Raw genomic sequence first — 15,830 nt, 5'->3', positions numbered from 1 at the left:
TTTCAAATATTTATTTTATTCATTTCTTAAAAAAAATAATTTAAGATTGATTTAAGAAATCTTAACTATTTATTAAATTTTTACATTTTATTTAAACATCATCAAAAACAGTGTTCAGTCAGATTTCACCTTTGTTTTATTCCAATATGTAAATACAAAAGCACACTGATAAATATAGTGATCAAATTATCAAAATACTTTTAAGAATTGGATTTTGGAGTACAGACTACAGTACAAAAATGTCTGCCCTTGCATTAATGAAAATTAGAGTACCATTTTTTTTTCCTCCAAATATTTTTTTTATTTTATACAATTTCTATAAGATTTATGTAGGGAATGTTTAATTTAACAGTGCAGTTTTTTTCATATTTTTAAGACTTAAAATGGTCTTTTTGGATTAGAATGGATTAGTATTACTGTTATTATTAATTATTATATTAATAGCAATACTGTTATTGTCGTTCTCAATGCAAGTAATTTTTTTGTTTTGGATTGAAATGTGACTTCTAGCATGAAAAAAAAGACTTCATAAATGTAATCAGTGTCTGATTGTTGTGTGTTTGTGTTCAGGTTGGTCAGGCGGCATGAAAATCATCTCTCTGTGCTGGCGCTGAGCACTATGGAAGTCTCCACCACGCTCGCCAAATGCCTTTACGAACTCACGCGCTCTCTGCAGACCTGAGCTCAGCTCAACCCAAAAACCTTCAGAAGGAGACGAGAAGCCCATTTCCCCATTCTGCTGCCACACAGGTCGCCAGCGTCGTTGGGTCGTCTCCCTAAACCCCCCACCCACCCATACACACACACACCCTTCTCTCTCTCTCTCTCTCTCTCTCTCTCTCTCTCTCCATTCCACCCAGTCCCTCTCCTCCACCTCCCTCACAAACTGCCACGGGTCTTCCACCAGCCACTCAGAAACCAGCGCCTATCTCCCTCTTCTGACCCCCTCTTCACGCCTGGCCCAACGAGCACATTTTTATAGTTCCCGGAGGAGCGTGGGGGGGATTCTGTGGGCGGGGCAAGTGTGGCAGAGGTGTGGCTAGATTTAGTTTTTTCTTTACAACTTGATAGCTTGGTTTTCTTACTTGAGCCGATTATATTTTCACTTATTTATTATTGAAATAAATACCAATATGAGTAAATGAAAAGAAAAAAAAATTGTGTAAATATTTGTGAATAGATATAAAGTTAAATCTCCCTCCTTCATGCCGCTGCTGCCCGCTGGTATCAGAAGCATTACGTTAGTAGGTTCAGACTTGTTTGAGATGTGATTCTATACTCAGCAGTGGATGAATGTACTTAAACCCTGTAAATATTCTGCAAAGGTACTGATGCTGTAAAGTTTTGGGAGGGCTGGCGGAGGGCTACAGGTTTTTTTTTTTTGTGGAACTGTGATTGTTTTTTTTGTTTTTCTCCCCTTTTTTGTACTGTTATAACTTGTAGAACTCATTTTGCTGGCTGAAAGAGTATGAAATAATATATCATATGTCATTTTGTAGAAGAGACAAACATATTGAAGGTATTCCCCTCAACCTGTATTCACTGTAAGCGTCGGAGTACGAGCCCGACCGCGCGTACGTGATTCTTTTTGTATTTGTAAATTGGTTTAAATACATGGAGTTTTATACAGGTTTTCTCCTGTGTTATTTGCTTTCCGTGCAGGTATGATATTTTCCTCCAGACCTTTTTTCTATCTTAATATAGTGTGGGATTTTATTGTACTATTTTGGGTTTTCCATATATATTTTTTTTTTCATCCATTCTTACGATCACGCCACATTCCGGCTCCCGGACCCCAGGCTGTCCTCTCTGCTGTGTGTTGTGTAACATTTATTATTGCCTGTTGTGTTAGCATCCCAGCGGGGTCACGGCCCCTTCCCCTCCCACCCCCTCACCATTTCTGCAGTGTCTGTAGGGTGTGCGATGATGCATATATCTAACAGTCTGATATAGATTGGCTTCATTTACTTTGGTGACTGTTTATAGTTTTTAAATAAAAGACTGAACATTTTTGACACACTGTTGACATGCCTTTTTTCCCTTGGGGATCCCTCAGTCATCTGGATTGAATAATTTTTTTTTTTTTTTTTATAGGTATGTACGATTAGGGATTTCAGTAATAGAAAGTTAATAGAAAAATATATATCATGACTTTTATTATGCATATAGAGAAATTGGGGTGCAGATAAGAGCTACACAATATGCCCATGTGTAAAGTATTTAAATATCATTAAATATTTAGATAATTTGATCATTAATGATTTCTTTGTTTTTGTAGTACAGTACAAAAAAACAATCTACATTGCAATAATTACAAAACTCTGAGAACCGTTTCTACACTTTTGTTTTCTGTAAAGAAGTGGATCCATTTATGTAAGATTGATGCAAGCAATTTTTACCTGTCAAATTTAATGCAAATAATATCTTTATGTATTTTATTTATTTACATTTTTACGTTTTTCAAAAATTGTCAAGAACATTGTTGGGTCTTATTTCATCTTAAAATAAAAAGGTATTAAAACAACCAGTTTTATTATTCCAATGTCAATTTACAAATAGTTATATAAATATTTAGATAATTTGATCTTTACATTAATTTTATATATATATATATTTATATTTATATATATAATTAATTCCGATCAATAGAATATATTTTTTAGCAAGGAAATAGCCGTAATAAGAGTAATTCACACAGTTCACCACAGGATTTACCTATCATGTGTTCTGTAATAAATATATATATATAAGATAATTCGAGTCCGGGCGCCCTCCTGTGGTGAACTGTGTGAATTACACTATTACGGCTATTTCCTTACTGAAAAATATTTTCTAGTGATAGTAATTAATTAAATTAATTATATATATATATATACATATATATATATATATATATGTGTGTGTGTGTGTGTGAACAGGTCATTTGCTAGTTGTTGTTTTTTTTGTCGTCAACAGTTTATTATAATACATTGAATCACTACAAAATAATGTGATTCAAGATCTACAGTACCTTGATTTATATCTGCAGAAATAAATTGCATTAGTTATATATATATACATATTCTTACAGTTCACCACAGGAGGGCGTAACGACTCGAATTTTTAAATGTATATTAAAAATACAGTATCTTTCTATTAAAGAAAAAAGTAATTAGCTTTTAGTAATTAGTTTTGTACGTTTATTTATGTATTCATGCATTCATTCATTCATCTGGCTAAACATAATTTATTAGAAATGTTATTTCCTCGTTCACCACAGGGGGGCGTTTCAGTTCAGTTGACTTTTTTCTTTCTTTTTACTATTTTATGTATTATCCATTTTTAACAAATGGGAGGTATAACAATAATACTATTAATATCAATAGTATTTTTATAATCTAAAATTAGTTTAAATGATATAGTCTAAGCAATCATTTATCATATTTTCTATGTTCAAGTGTTCTAAAAGTTTTAGCTAAAGTAGCAGCAATTTATTTCACAGAATTCACCACTGGAGGGCGGTCGTTTCTTTGACTGGCATTATATAGATTTATTTATTTACAGTCTGTTTTTTTAATTAGTTTAATTATCTTATTAGTTTTCTCAATAATAAGAACGTTTTCACTGCGCAGAATAAACACTCATTTGTAAAAACTAATCCGATTCAATACAAAATCATGTAATGCAAGTTTCCATTTTAACCCGAGATTCAGCAGTAGACATACGCTGCATTTATGTAATTCACACAATTCACCACAGGAGGGCGTTGAAACTCGAAATGTAAATGTATATTACAGGTGTACTATATATAAGTGAGTTGGTGACGTGACATTCAGCCAAGTATGGTGACCCTATTTCTAGGTAAACCGACTGATTTTTTTTTATTTAATATTTCAGAACAAAATAATTTAGTGCCATGTTTTCCTCTTATTCGAGTTACAACTTTAGAGGAAAGTAGTAGCCGTGTAATTCACGCAATTCACCACAGGAGGGCGCTTAAGATTCAATGAAAAAATAAATTCCAACTAATGTAAATAGATAATCTAACAGATATTTTGTAATTTACAAAGTTAATCACAGGAGGTTAAGTTCACTTGCCTTTTTAAATTACACATGGGAGGTAGAACGCAATAGTACCATTAATATTAATTGTTCATTACAATTATAGCTGAAATAGCAGCAATGTATTTCCCAAACTGACCACAGGAGGGCGCTCTGACTCGCAAAATTTATATTACAGACATTATAATGTATTTCTACTAAACTCAGCAAAAATAGACAATTTGCCAGATAGTTTATTGCTGCACTGATTACACATAAACGTGAATCAACAAAAAAATGTATTAACATTTTCTTCAGGTTTGAGTTTTAGCAATAGAAATGGGTTGCATCAGGGTAATTAACTCAATTCACCACAGGAGGGCAATTAAACTTTAAAATTGTCAATAATGTGTGCCACAAATGTACAAATATATTTTTTACTAAATATAAGGGAGTTAATTTCACATGCTTTGCTGCCTAAAAACAAGGTAAAGAACAATTTATTATATACTAAATCAACGCAATATAATTCAATGCTAAAAGAAAGTAACAGTAATGTAATTCACACAAAGTACCACAGGAGGGCGTTTAAAATCGAAATAATTACCAGTAATGTAATTCAAACAGTCCACCACAGGAGGGCGTTCGTTTACGGTCAGTTGGCTTGCCTTTCTTTTCCGACAAAATAAATCATATAAATTTTAAAAACCTCCAGTGGCTCAGTGGTCTGCTCGTTTGAGATATCAGAGGTCTGATTCGACTCAGGGAACACAAACTGATCTGTCCTCAGTAAAAAGACAAAAGATGAGATTCATGAGGCATATTTCATAAAACAAGTTTAACAAATATACCAGGCTTATTTCAGTTAGTCTGATTTATTTTGAACCAAATCAACTGAGTAAATCAAATTAACTGAAATAAGCCTGGTTTATTTGGTAAACTTGTGTAATGAAACAGCCCTCTGGTTTATTTCATTGCTTCTGAGAGGGTAAACAGACAGTGATTGAACTGCATAAACAGAATTACAGGACTTTAACCTGGATATGACAACAAAATCATCTCGGCTCACCAGCAAACTACCCGTGTTCTTTCCACGTAAGGTTATGACTGAATCACACACACTCAAACACACATTCAGCATCTGCAGGGAATAATAAAGCTAATGCACATATACTCCAGATTGTTTCGATGCTTCTAAAGGGAAAAGTCTTTATGTTTGACAACTGAGAGAGACATAGAGACATAGACATAGAGACTGAGGGCGAGACAGGACAGGTCCAGTTGTACCACTTGAATCATCAGCCTTAATTATTCATTATCTTTGTTACTTTAGAAGCAAAATGCAATTAGAGCGACACCATTACAGATCTTTGATGACCCCCTCCCCCCCAACACACATACACCCACCCTTGAAACACAATCCAATAAAGGGCATTTGCACTATATCAAATCCAAATTAAACAAAATATGTAATCTCTAGAAAAATCTTCATCCTTGTATGTAAATGAGTTAAGAACGGCTCCAGTCAGTGACACTGGCAGCGGCCCGCGGTGGAGGAATTGCACTTGTGCAGTCAGCAGATCAGCGACCCTCAGCTCTTCTCGGATTTGCTTTTGCGGATGCATTTGTATTTGTCAACATACGCTTTCACCAGGTTAGCCACCTTGTCGGCGTTCACCTCGCCACTTTTGCTGTGACACACCTGAGAGCAGGAGAAAAAAATAATTACTGTGTGCATTTGTAAAGCTGTTTGCACAACGTAAAAAAATTGAGCAAAATATTATGCTGAACAGAGGAAAAGTTACACTAAAATTAAAATGAATACAAAGTTCAACTGTGATCAGTGTTGGGAAGGTTACTTTGGAAATGTAATAGGTTACAGATTACAAGTTACCTTGTTTAAAATGTAATAGTAGTGTAACTTTTTCAATTACTTTATTAAAGTAATGTAACTAATTACTTTTGAGTACTTTTTGATTACTTTTATAAATTTGTGAAAATTAAAGAATAATAAAAGCATATACATCAACTTAAATACAGTTATCTAATAAGCATGTGACGTATTCTGTGTAATAAAATCCTAAACATTTGTGTTTTTGCTGTCTCTTTGTATATGATGATAGTTTTCTCAAAATAAGTAAAATGCACATGAAGTGACACAGAGCAGTTCTAGAAATTATGTTTATGTGCTCGTGTACTCCTATATTGAGGCAGCAGAGGTTGAAAACACTGCGAGCTTCAGTAGGCCTATGTGTAGTAAATGAAACCATGTCTTTGCCATTAATTTACAGGAGGGGCGGACTGGGAAAAAAATTCAGACTGGAAAATTCAAACTCATACAAACAAATTCATGGACAAAACTATTTTTTGTATGGACCTGAGATAAAAAAGGTTTAAATCTTTAATTTGGGGAAATGCAAAATAATTAAAAGTTCTCTCCTGAACTGCACCTTCACTTCCATTTTTCTCTTCAGTCTCTTTATTTTGCCGTTATCCATCTCTCTCATAACTTTAATACTCAAGATTGAACAAAACTATACTTTACAATGCAATACTCTACAATACTACAATATCTTTATAGAAAAATCCTAATACTGTACACGAGTCATGTTTTTCCCTTACAAAAATTAACCTTGCTTTTATTAGCCTATATAAAAGTAAAATAACCTTGTTTTTTTTGCAAATGGATTTTTAAATAAATACATTTGTAAAATAATTTTACATTTTTGGTTACCACAGTTAACCAATAGTAACCATTTTCTCTGGATTTATAGTTAAATATTAAAATGTTAATTTTCGTAAGGGTTGTGTTGTTGTCAGTCGTAGCTCCCCCTAAACCTATTAAAAAAATATGATTTTTTTTTCAGCTAAATTACTACTGTAACATTACAACAGATAATAATGATGTCCTTTATATAGTATTTTGAGTGATGACTGATGAGCAACGTGCTGCTGCTTGATTAAATAAATAAAAAAACAAAGACAAAAAAGCATCTTTACAGATGAAACTGACCTGAAACCCTGAACAGTAGTTCTGCTTCTCTGCTCCAGCAGTACACTCTATTCTCTCTATTCTCTCTCTCTCTATTCTCTCTCTCTCTCAGTCTCTCTCTCTCTCTCTCAGTCTCTCTCTCTCTCTCTCTCTATTCTCTCTCTCTCTCTCAGTCTCTCTCTCTCTCTCTCTCTCCGTCTCTCTCTCTCTCTCTCGCATTGATTACTCGGAGTCTGATCCAAACCGTTTGGCGTAGGTGCGGAGAGCGCGCGAGTCATGACTAACACTTCATGATTTATTAGAGATTTAATTATCAAATGGCGGATTCGCAAATGATCGCTTTAGTACATTCGGCAGGCAATTATACAATAATGATATTAAATAATGGGGCAAAATCGGCTGCCAGGACTCCGGGAATTGTCCCGGTTCTCCCGGTGTTCAGTCCGCGCCTGATTTCCACAGACACGCAGAATGTGCAAGTCATATATTGCATTTTTGGGGCTTTATATTCACAGACACTAGTCCATGTCATGTTTTGATTCAAGTGTACTGACCTACTTTTGATTTAGTCATCCAAAATGTGGCATATTCCGTCCGCGTTAGGCATTTCGTTTTTATGACTGGATTCTACGAACCAGACTGTGTTTCCGCATCCCGGAAATTATTAGGGCGGTATGTCTCAGAATAGTCAGTGCAATTTGGGAATGAAATCAGTTAAATCTGTATGTGGATGTGTGTAAATATTCAAATGTAATCCCCTTTGTAATCGTTAAAAATTTCATAAGTAACTGTAATTTAATTACTCATTTTTTCTTAGTAACTGTAACTAATTACAGTTACAATAATTTTGTAATTAAATTACGTAACGCTGTTACATGTAACTAGTTACTCCCCAACACTGACTGTGATTTACTTACTTTTTCCACAGCTTTCCGTACAATCTCTTTATATTCCTCCTTGTTGATTTCATTCTTCTGATAATATGGCTTAATCGCTGCTTTCACCTCATTGATGGCCCGCTCCTGAATCTGCAATTTCTTGAAAAGGACAATGAATTTTAGGAAGTAATATCAACAATAGCATGGATTAGTTTGCTTAAATGTGCAACACTTGCCTTCTCTTTCTTCGAGCTGTCAGCGTGGGCCTTGCTGTGAGAGGCAGGTTGAGTGGTGATAGAGGATGGCTGGGCCACACGGGGCGTCCCGACAGGAGGCGGCGGCACAGCAGCTACTTTGGTTGGCATGGGTTTGAACGAAGCTTTGCCTTGTACAGGAAAACTGGACATCACCTGCTGTGAAGTATGCAAATGTTACAACCAAAATGGCTCATACATAAATTCATTTAAAGGGTTAGTTCACCCAAAAATGTACATTTTGTCATTAATTACTCACCCTCATGTTTTTACCCATAAGACCTCCGTTTAGCTTTGAAACACAAATTAAGATAACGAGTAATCAAAGACGGAATAATTATAACATAATCATTGTGCTTACCTGAGGCGGGTAGCTTTCAGACGGTGCTGCGGTGAAGCAGCTCTGTTGCACAGGTGGAGGCGGTGGTGGAGGTGGAGGCAGTGCCTGCACAGACATGGATGGGACCTGGAGGAGCGCCCCAGTGGGGTGCAGCTGAACTGGCACTGGAGGGGGCAAGCTAAACTGGGGAGGAGGTTGCAGACCCACAGCTGGAGGTCTTGGCAGCAGAGGCCCCATGGGGTAACGAAGGACCCCCATCACACCCATCTGGTGGGTCATCAGGGGAGGGGGCAGGGCTGGGACCACCTCTGTTGGCAGTGGTGCATTTGGCTCATTCTGGGGGGGGTCTGGAATATGGAAAACAGACATGAATGTAATGGAGATGTTAAAGTGACCCGAACATGCTAAAGTGGGAATGCACACCTGGCAAGATGGGCTTTAGATAAACTTCACTGTCTATGCACTAGAAACACAAATTTGTTGTTAAATTAGTATTATTTGACTAGAGAAAACAGAGAGGAAAAAATGTCAACAACCCATAAAGTACTTTTGATGGAATTGAGTAAAATGGAATTTTTTTTTTTTTAAATGATTTGGATTTATGGCCTTTAATTGGATAAAGACACACCTGCTTGTTTTGGGACTCCTGGTACACCTTGGTCCTCCTCTTGTCTGTTCCAGGCGTTGTTCCCGCCTCCCCGATCTCTGCGCGAGTAGTAGTTCTGCACATCAGCCGGAAGAGTTCGGCGTACGGCCCAGCTGGACGCCGATGACCATCCGGAACGATCCAGCGGATTCTCAGTGCGCTCAAACTCTTTTCCCTTCCCTCCAGGTCTATTGTCATTGAAGCGATTATAAGAATCTGCATTGTTTGTTGTCCCTGAGAAAGAAGTACGTTGCCTCCAGTTATCTGCTGGCTCGCCCTGCTGGCTGGATGTCCAGTGTGTGCCTCCTCTGCCACGGCCAGCGTTCCAGCCACCTCGAGACCAGGACTCTGCAGGCAGATCACCTGCATTTTCGTCCCTTCGTGGCTCACGTCCTCTGGAATCAGTGTCTGCCCAAAGCCTCTCCCTCTCTTGCACCCAATCCGGGTTCTCGCTCCTGCCTCGCTCGGGCGATGCCTCATGGAATTTGCCGTTGTCAGACGAATCGGGCTCTCTTGATGAGAAATGCCCAGGTTTCTCTGCATTGTTCCTCCAGTTGGAATTGCGGAAACCTCGTCCATCGCCCCTGCTTCGCCAGCCATCCTCAGCCCAAGACTCTCTCTTGCGTGGAGAGTTGCTTCCGTGATCAGCGTGTTCCTGGGATGGGCTCCGGTGTCCGGATTGCTTTCTGTTTCTGGAGCGACTACGTCGCCTGCGACTCCGCTCCCTACTACGACTACGGCTCCGATTCCACCTGCCATCCCGCACCTCCTCTTGCTGTTCACGGTTTCGAGACGTGGACCGTCTCTTGTGGCTACGATCCCGTGATCGAGACCTTGACCTGCGAGACCCTTCGCTCTTAGACTCCCTGTTGGGAGACCAGGTGGTCGTAGGCGAATGAAAGCGAGACCTGCGGGATCGTCGCTCCCGCTCCCTCTTATCTGAGACTTTATCCTCCTTACAAGAATCAAGTTTGGGCTTTGGATCATCCACCTGAGGCTCTTTCGCAGTAGGATCCATCCCAGCTTCAGCAATGTGGGCTACAATCTCGGATGCAGGAGAATCGCACTCCATAGGAATGAGGTCAGTGTTATCCTGAGGACAACTTGCATTAGTGTCCTTTGATTCTGGCACGCCTTCCTCTTCTGGAACCGACAGTTCATCAGCCTGGTCCTCTTTGAGAGGTGGAGGACTACTGGATTCATGCTTGTCCAAACAGTCTTCTGTAGTGTCAGGCTCTGATTTCCGATCTACAGTCTGGTCTGTAGCATCTGTAGGAGGTTCAGCTGTTGTTTCCACTTGCAGAGATGATTCTGCGTCCTGGGAGTCAGACTGAGACTCTTCTAGTTCTGCACAGGAAGGAGAAGGACAATCTTGCTCTTGTATTGGTGGAACATTCACTAATTCGTCATGGTCTTCATCATTTGTCTCCACTTCTTGCTTGCTATCTTCTTGTGGAAGTATCTGATTGTCTTCAACTTCAATCATACTTTCGGTCACCACTTCTTCTACTTTTGCCGTTTCCTCTTCCTGGCTACTGGCATCAGGGGAAGCACATTCATCCTCAGTTGGACTCATCTGATTCTCCACCTCCATCTTCTCTTCTGTATCGACTGGCTCATGATCACCATCGATGTGATCAGAACTTGCTTTCTGGTCTGTTTTTGATTCTTCAGGTTCTGTTTCCTCTGTGACTCCATCTTCCGTATGATTCCCAACCTCAGTTTCTTGCTCCTCATCCTCAGGTCTTGCCACCTTCATCTTTTTTGGACGTCCTCTTGTCTTTGCTCCAGGCCTTGGATTGTTCCCCTGCTGCCCTCTGCTTGTAGATGCATGAGTATCATTTATGGTTTGTGGTGTAGAAGACGTGGTATCTGAATCTGTTGGCTGTGACTGTGCGGCTGAGGAATCCTCTGACTCAGAGCGACTGTGTCTAGAGGAACGCCTGGTAGCAGCAGCTTCTGCTGGTTTCACTGAGGTCTTTGACCCAGAGCCCCTGGTTCCCTTTCTTTTCTCACCTTTGGGGCAAGTGACGGCACAAACTATGCCATGAGGAACTAATAAACATAGGAAACAAAGTGTTAATAAAAACTAAAAGAAATTAAAATTTAAATAGTAACATAACTGGGAAGAATTGAAACTAAAATTCATTTTAGTTTTCATTTGTAATACGGACTAAGAACTTTCATTATTATAAAGATGAAACCCTTTAAAAAGTAAGATATTTACCAAAATCTCCCTTTCTCTCTTTCCCACTCTCTTTCTCTCTCTCTCTCTCTCTCTCTCTACATATATATATATATATATATATATATATATATATATATATATATATATATATATATATATATATATATATTTACACACGTACATACACTAGATAAGTATCTATAATAAAAGCAAAAAAAAAATTACAAAAAAGAAAACTAAATTGCCGAATATAAAAAAAGACAAGAGAAATGCTTAAACCAGTTAGAAAATAAAAAAAAACTACAGGGAAACTATTATTATTATTTATTATTTTTTTTATTTTTTAACAAAAGCTAATTAACCCATACATCAGTAAATTAAAAAAAATTCAGTAACTTAAAATAAAATAGCAATAGGAAATTTTTGTTTATTTATTTATGGATACAAAATAAATAATACAACCTTTATTATTATAATTTTGAATGTTTTATTAAAATAAAGTACAATTTAACAGCATTATAAAATGTATAATGCTTGTTAGGACATATAAAAAAAATAAAATAAAAACCTTAAAACTAATGTAGAAGCTAGAAAATTAAAAATAAACCAAACAAAAATTAATTGAAAAGATAAGGTAGAAACAAAAAGTACAAATAAAAACTAAAGAACAAATTTCAAATAACAACTTGAGTATTATGCATGTTCTTTCATATAACTTAAAGACAACTTGTTTTTTTCGAGTGCACATACCTGTGTGTTCAGAAAGCAGCAGATTCAGAGAGGCAGAGACAGCTGACAGAAGCAGGTGAGAGCGGAGTGATACCCTTAAAGTCGATAAGTAAAAGTTTCGTAAGCCAAAACAATGGACATGCACACAGAAGGAAATAGCAGCCAAATTTCACATATACTACATTTCACATTCACATTTTCAAAACAAAAGCTGATCGAAACATGCTTCTCACCTGGGCACACCTGTAGAGAGGATCGGTACAGAGGCAGGAAGCCACCTGCGTTTTCTCTCTATTCTCCTCCACTGGACGCCATCTGGTCCCTCCTCAGAAACCCCAACAGATCCTGTCCTACAGTGTAAAACAGAAAACACTTTAACATGCATCCTAGAGACACTGTTCAGAAAAAGAAACAAAAGTCACATGGTTTTCTGTCATTATGTCAGTGTGTGCTTACATGATCTGTGGCAGTGTGCCCACCGTCGCTTCCTGCTGGCTGGGAAGTGATGACTGAAAATGCTTAGTGAGCAGAAGAGAGTGGCATGAGTCTCCATTCACCTGCACACATAAGCAATGCTTAACACTTCCTGTTTTGTTTATATGTGATAGGACTAAACGAAAAACAATTAGTTTAAGACTAACCTTTCTGTTTTTATCCACAGATGCATCCAAATCATCTGCTGAGAGGGAAATTGTTTAGTTTTATTTTGACAAGTTTGGAGAGTTTTCAAGTCATTAAACATTTATTTTTTTTCTGGTCTGTTATACAGAGCTCATTACGGCAATCAGGTAATAAATACAAATCTTTAGTTTATATGCAACAGATCTCTTACTAAAAAAATAAAACATGAAAACATTTACAGTATTACAGTTAAGATGAACTATATGGGGAAATATACTGTGCAGTACCAGATTTTTTTTATATTAATGTAAAAAATAAAAATATATTTATATCAATAAACATTTATTTTTTAATATTTAAAATTGGAAATTATATTATTGTTCTTGTTGCCTTACATGTTACATATACATATTAATATTTAGGTTTTTAAATTAGTTATTTTTAGATTTTTCTATTTACTTTTAATTTTGTTTAAAGTTGTAGTAATTTGTTGCAACTTGTTTTTTTTTTTTTTTATAATGTTTATATAGATTTTCCATTTTTATTAATTTTTTATTTTATTTATTTTATAATGAAATATCACACTTTCACAACCATGCAAACACTTCATGAACAAGACAAGAATTTATATTGAAGCACATACATTTTCTGTGGCATTTCTGTTTGGCAGTAGCTGTTTTCTCTTGCGATCTCTCCGTGTTTCCCGTCTCTCCCCTGTTAACGACACAATTACCTATTTAATTATCAGATCAACTACATGCGCAGCAAACACAATCACACTGCACTTACACTGAGATGCGACACATTCGTTGGCCCTCCTGACTGCAGCACTTGTGCGGCTCTGACGGTCTGGGTGCCTTCACAGGAAGCTGAAACACAGAGGAGAAGCTTGGCTCAGTTTCATCAGGAATAAGTGCCTCTCACCATGACATACAAGACATCAGAAGGGCATCTGACCTTAATGCACTGCTGCGAGGAGCCCTGCAAATAGATCACACTGAAGGGTCTGCGGTCCACCGGGCAGGACTGAACCATCTGTAGCCCATCACATACAACATTACACATTACCACCTGAGCAGATTATACAGACTGATATATCAGAGTCACTATATTGACTGTTTTTGTGTCTGTGAAAATAGTTTCAAACAAAGCCACAGCAGAACATTTTTCAACTCCAAGCAACACACAACAGTTTAATTACTGATGCATTCAGCGTTTTTGAACAAATCGAGTCAATAATTCAATGACTCACTTATCCTTCATTGAGTGACTTGCTGCCATCTACTTGGGGTTTGGATTCATATGTTGTTGATACTGATTACATATTGTTCTAACAGAATTTATAGATTAAATTTAAGAATTTGACATGACAAGATAACTCATATCTTATAATATTTTCGGTCAAACATTTTACAGTCCTTCACCTTCCACAGCCGATATAAATACATATAAATACATTTAGCCCCTTTAAATAAGTGATTGTAATTGGAATGTGAAGAAACCGTCAACCAGCATAACAAAACTTTTTTAACCAAATCACAAAAATTAGAAGTTTTAAAAAGGTATAGAGTGTTCTAGAAATCAATTTAAGGTAGCAAATATCACAAATTAAAGGAAGACCTGATAGAACACTGATATTAATACTGCTTCAGAATAAGAAAAACAACAACAAAAGCGATATATATGCATACACATATATACACATACATTACTGTTGTCATCTTTAATGTTATAGTATGGTTTATTTTTTTAAATAAGTCTCTTCTGCTAACCAAGGGGGTGTGTACTTGTTAAAAAATACAGTAAAAACTATAATATTATGAAAAATTGTGGCAATTTAAAGTAGCTTTTTTCTTTGTGATTGTATTGTAAAATGTCTTGAGTGCCACATGATCTTTCAGAAGTCATTCTAATAGGCGGATTTGCTGCTCAACTCCATATTTGTGTATGCATAAGGTTTATAAATCAGAAGTGGCAGCTGACCTGAGCCCAGCGGAGGATGCAGGCCGAGCAGTAGACGTGTCTGCAGCAGTCTGGTCTGGCTCTATCTGTCCGTCTGGTTCGGTTCAGACAAATCGGGCACCGCTGAGCCTCCTCATCCTCCAAACTCTCATCAGAATTCTGCCCGCCTGAACAAAATACCACAGAGTTTCAATTAAAACATTTTACTGAATGATGCAGTCAAATATAACATGCATCTCCCATCCAAAACCAGCAACCCAGCCCTACATGCCTAGTTCACTTTAGTGTGTAAAGTTACAAAAGCATCATTTCCAGATATGAATAAACCCTGCTTACCCTTTCCTGGCCCCTCTTGCATCTTTGGCTCCGGTTCACGGCACCTCTGAGCCCTTATTTACTGTACCAGCACATTTAAAGAAGAAACATGTGTAATAAAGCACACATTAAGATAATCATAATGACAGCGCAACTCGGTCACTGGGTTTTTATCTGCTGTTTGTTTACTCTCTCAGAACAGCTAAAGTTTTAGCTGCTCTTTAGGAGCCTTGAACGATAATATGGGCTTTTATAGTGCTTAAGTTAGTCCTTTATGAATAGTTAGTGTGGGTAATACGCAAAGACACACATCGAGCTACTTACACGTCGTGTTTATAAGTTAAGACTCTTGTTTATTAGTGTGAAGCGGCTAGCTGTGTTAGCATCTGTTGTAATTAGCACACACTCACCTCCGCGCGCGTCCCTCCACGGGCTTCAGATCATATACTAACACGCAGGACACACCTCAGCGCGAAATAACACACACTTTTCGTGCACTTTCATGAGCATTTACGCTCGAACTTGCGATGAATTTAGGCGTCCGGCCACATGTGGGTCAGTAGCTGCAGTGCCACCTCTTCACCGCTGGGTGGCGCTGGACCGGGGCATGATGGGAGACCCACCGCGTCATCACGTGATAGGGTTTAAGGTTCACAGAAGAGCGGCTGATGCTTTAAAAAATTTAAAATAGTCCACAAGAGGGAGCTCCTTTTGCTCAATACATTTTAAATTATACAACATATATATATATATATATATATATATATATATATATATATATATATATATATATATATATATATATATATATATATATATATAATTTGTTATTTACTAATATGAAATGTTAAAATAATATGTAAATATAGCATAAAATGAAGCTAT

The 15,830-nt window shown here is 37.2% G+C and overlaps 2 protein-coding genes across 6 annotated transcripts in view; one reads left to right on the top strand and one right to left on the bottom strand.

Annotated features, from left to right (window-relative positions):
* The window catches only part of arid2 (AT-rich interactive domain 2), a 35,136-nt gene extending 33,119 nt beyond the window's left edge, over positions 1-2,017 (top strand). For both annotated transcript variants that reach the window (XM_059510578.1, XM_059510577.1), the window contains exon 21: positions 571-2,017. In XM_059510578.1, coding sequence (XP_059366561.1) covers positions 571-682 — 112 coding nt within the window. In that variant the 3' untranslated portion in view covers positions 683-2,017. The remainder of the gene's footprint in view (positions 1-570) is intronic.
* A 2,808-nt stretch (positions 2,018-4,825) lies between these two features.
* On the bottom strand, positions 4,826-15,536 carry scaf11 (SR-related CTD-associated factor 11). Of its 4 annotated transcripts, none has more exons than XM_059510575.1 (15): positions 15,356-15,536; positions 14,967-15,027; positions 14,652-14,797; positions 13,626-13,703; positions 13,458-13,537; positions 13,312-13,382; positions 12,689-12,726; positions 12,504-12,604; positions 12,281-12,397; positions 12,069-12,142; positions 9,113-11,185; positions 8,506-8,831; positions 8,127-8,303; positions 7,930-8,040; positions 4,826-5,722 (listed from the first exon to the last, which is right to left on the bottom strand). In XM_059510575.1, exons 2-15 carry the CDS (start codon positions 14,986-14,988, stop codon positions 5,612-5,614), a joined length of 3,525 nt encoding a protein of 1,174 aa, XP_059366558.1. In that variant the 5' UTR covers positions 14,989-15,027; positions 15,356-15,536; the 3' UTR covers positions 4,826-5,611. The 4 variants fall into 4 exon arrangements, with proteins under 4 accessions (XP_059366558.1, XP_059366557.1, XP_059366555.1 ...); XM_059510574.1 differs by having other exon boundaries at positions 7,930-8,049; positions 12,689-12,723; XM_059510572.1 differs by having other exon boundaries at positions 7,930-8,049; positions 15,356-15,535.
* Positions 15,537-15,830: the final 294 nt, after the last annotated feature.

Source organism: Carassius carassius, chromosome 26 (assembly GCF_963082965.1).
Source record: "Carassius carassius chromosome 26, fCarCar2.1, whole genome shotgun sequence".
NCBI lineage: Eukaryota > Metazoa > Chordata > Actinopteri > Cypriniformes > Cyprinidae > Carassius > Carassius carassius.
This window is presented reverse-complemented; position numbering and strand designations above follow the sequence as displayed.

Bases quoted from the DNA above. Each gene is read 5' to 3' on its own strand.
- scaf11 (XM_059510572.1), bottom strand. From the start codon at position 14,988: ATGCAAGAGGGGCCAGGAAAGG. The intron at 14,798-14,966 runs GTAAGCAGGGTT...TATTTTGTTCAG, and splicing joins GCAAGAGGGGCCAGGAAAGG to GCGGGCAGAATTCTGATGAG. The intron at 12,143-12,280 runs GTGAGAAGCATG...ATCGACTTTAAG, and splicing joins CTCTCTACAGGTGTGCCCAG to GGTATCACTCCGCTCTCACC.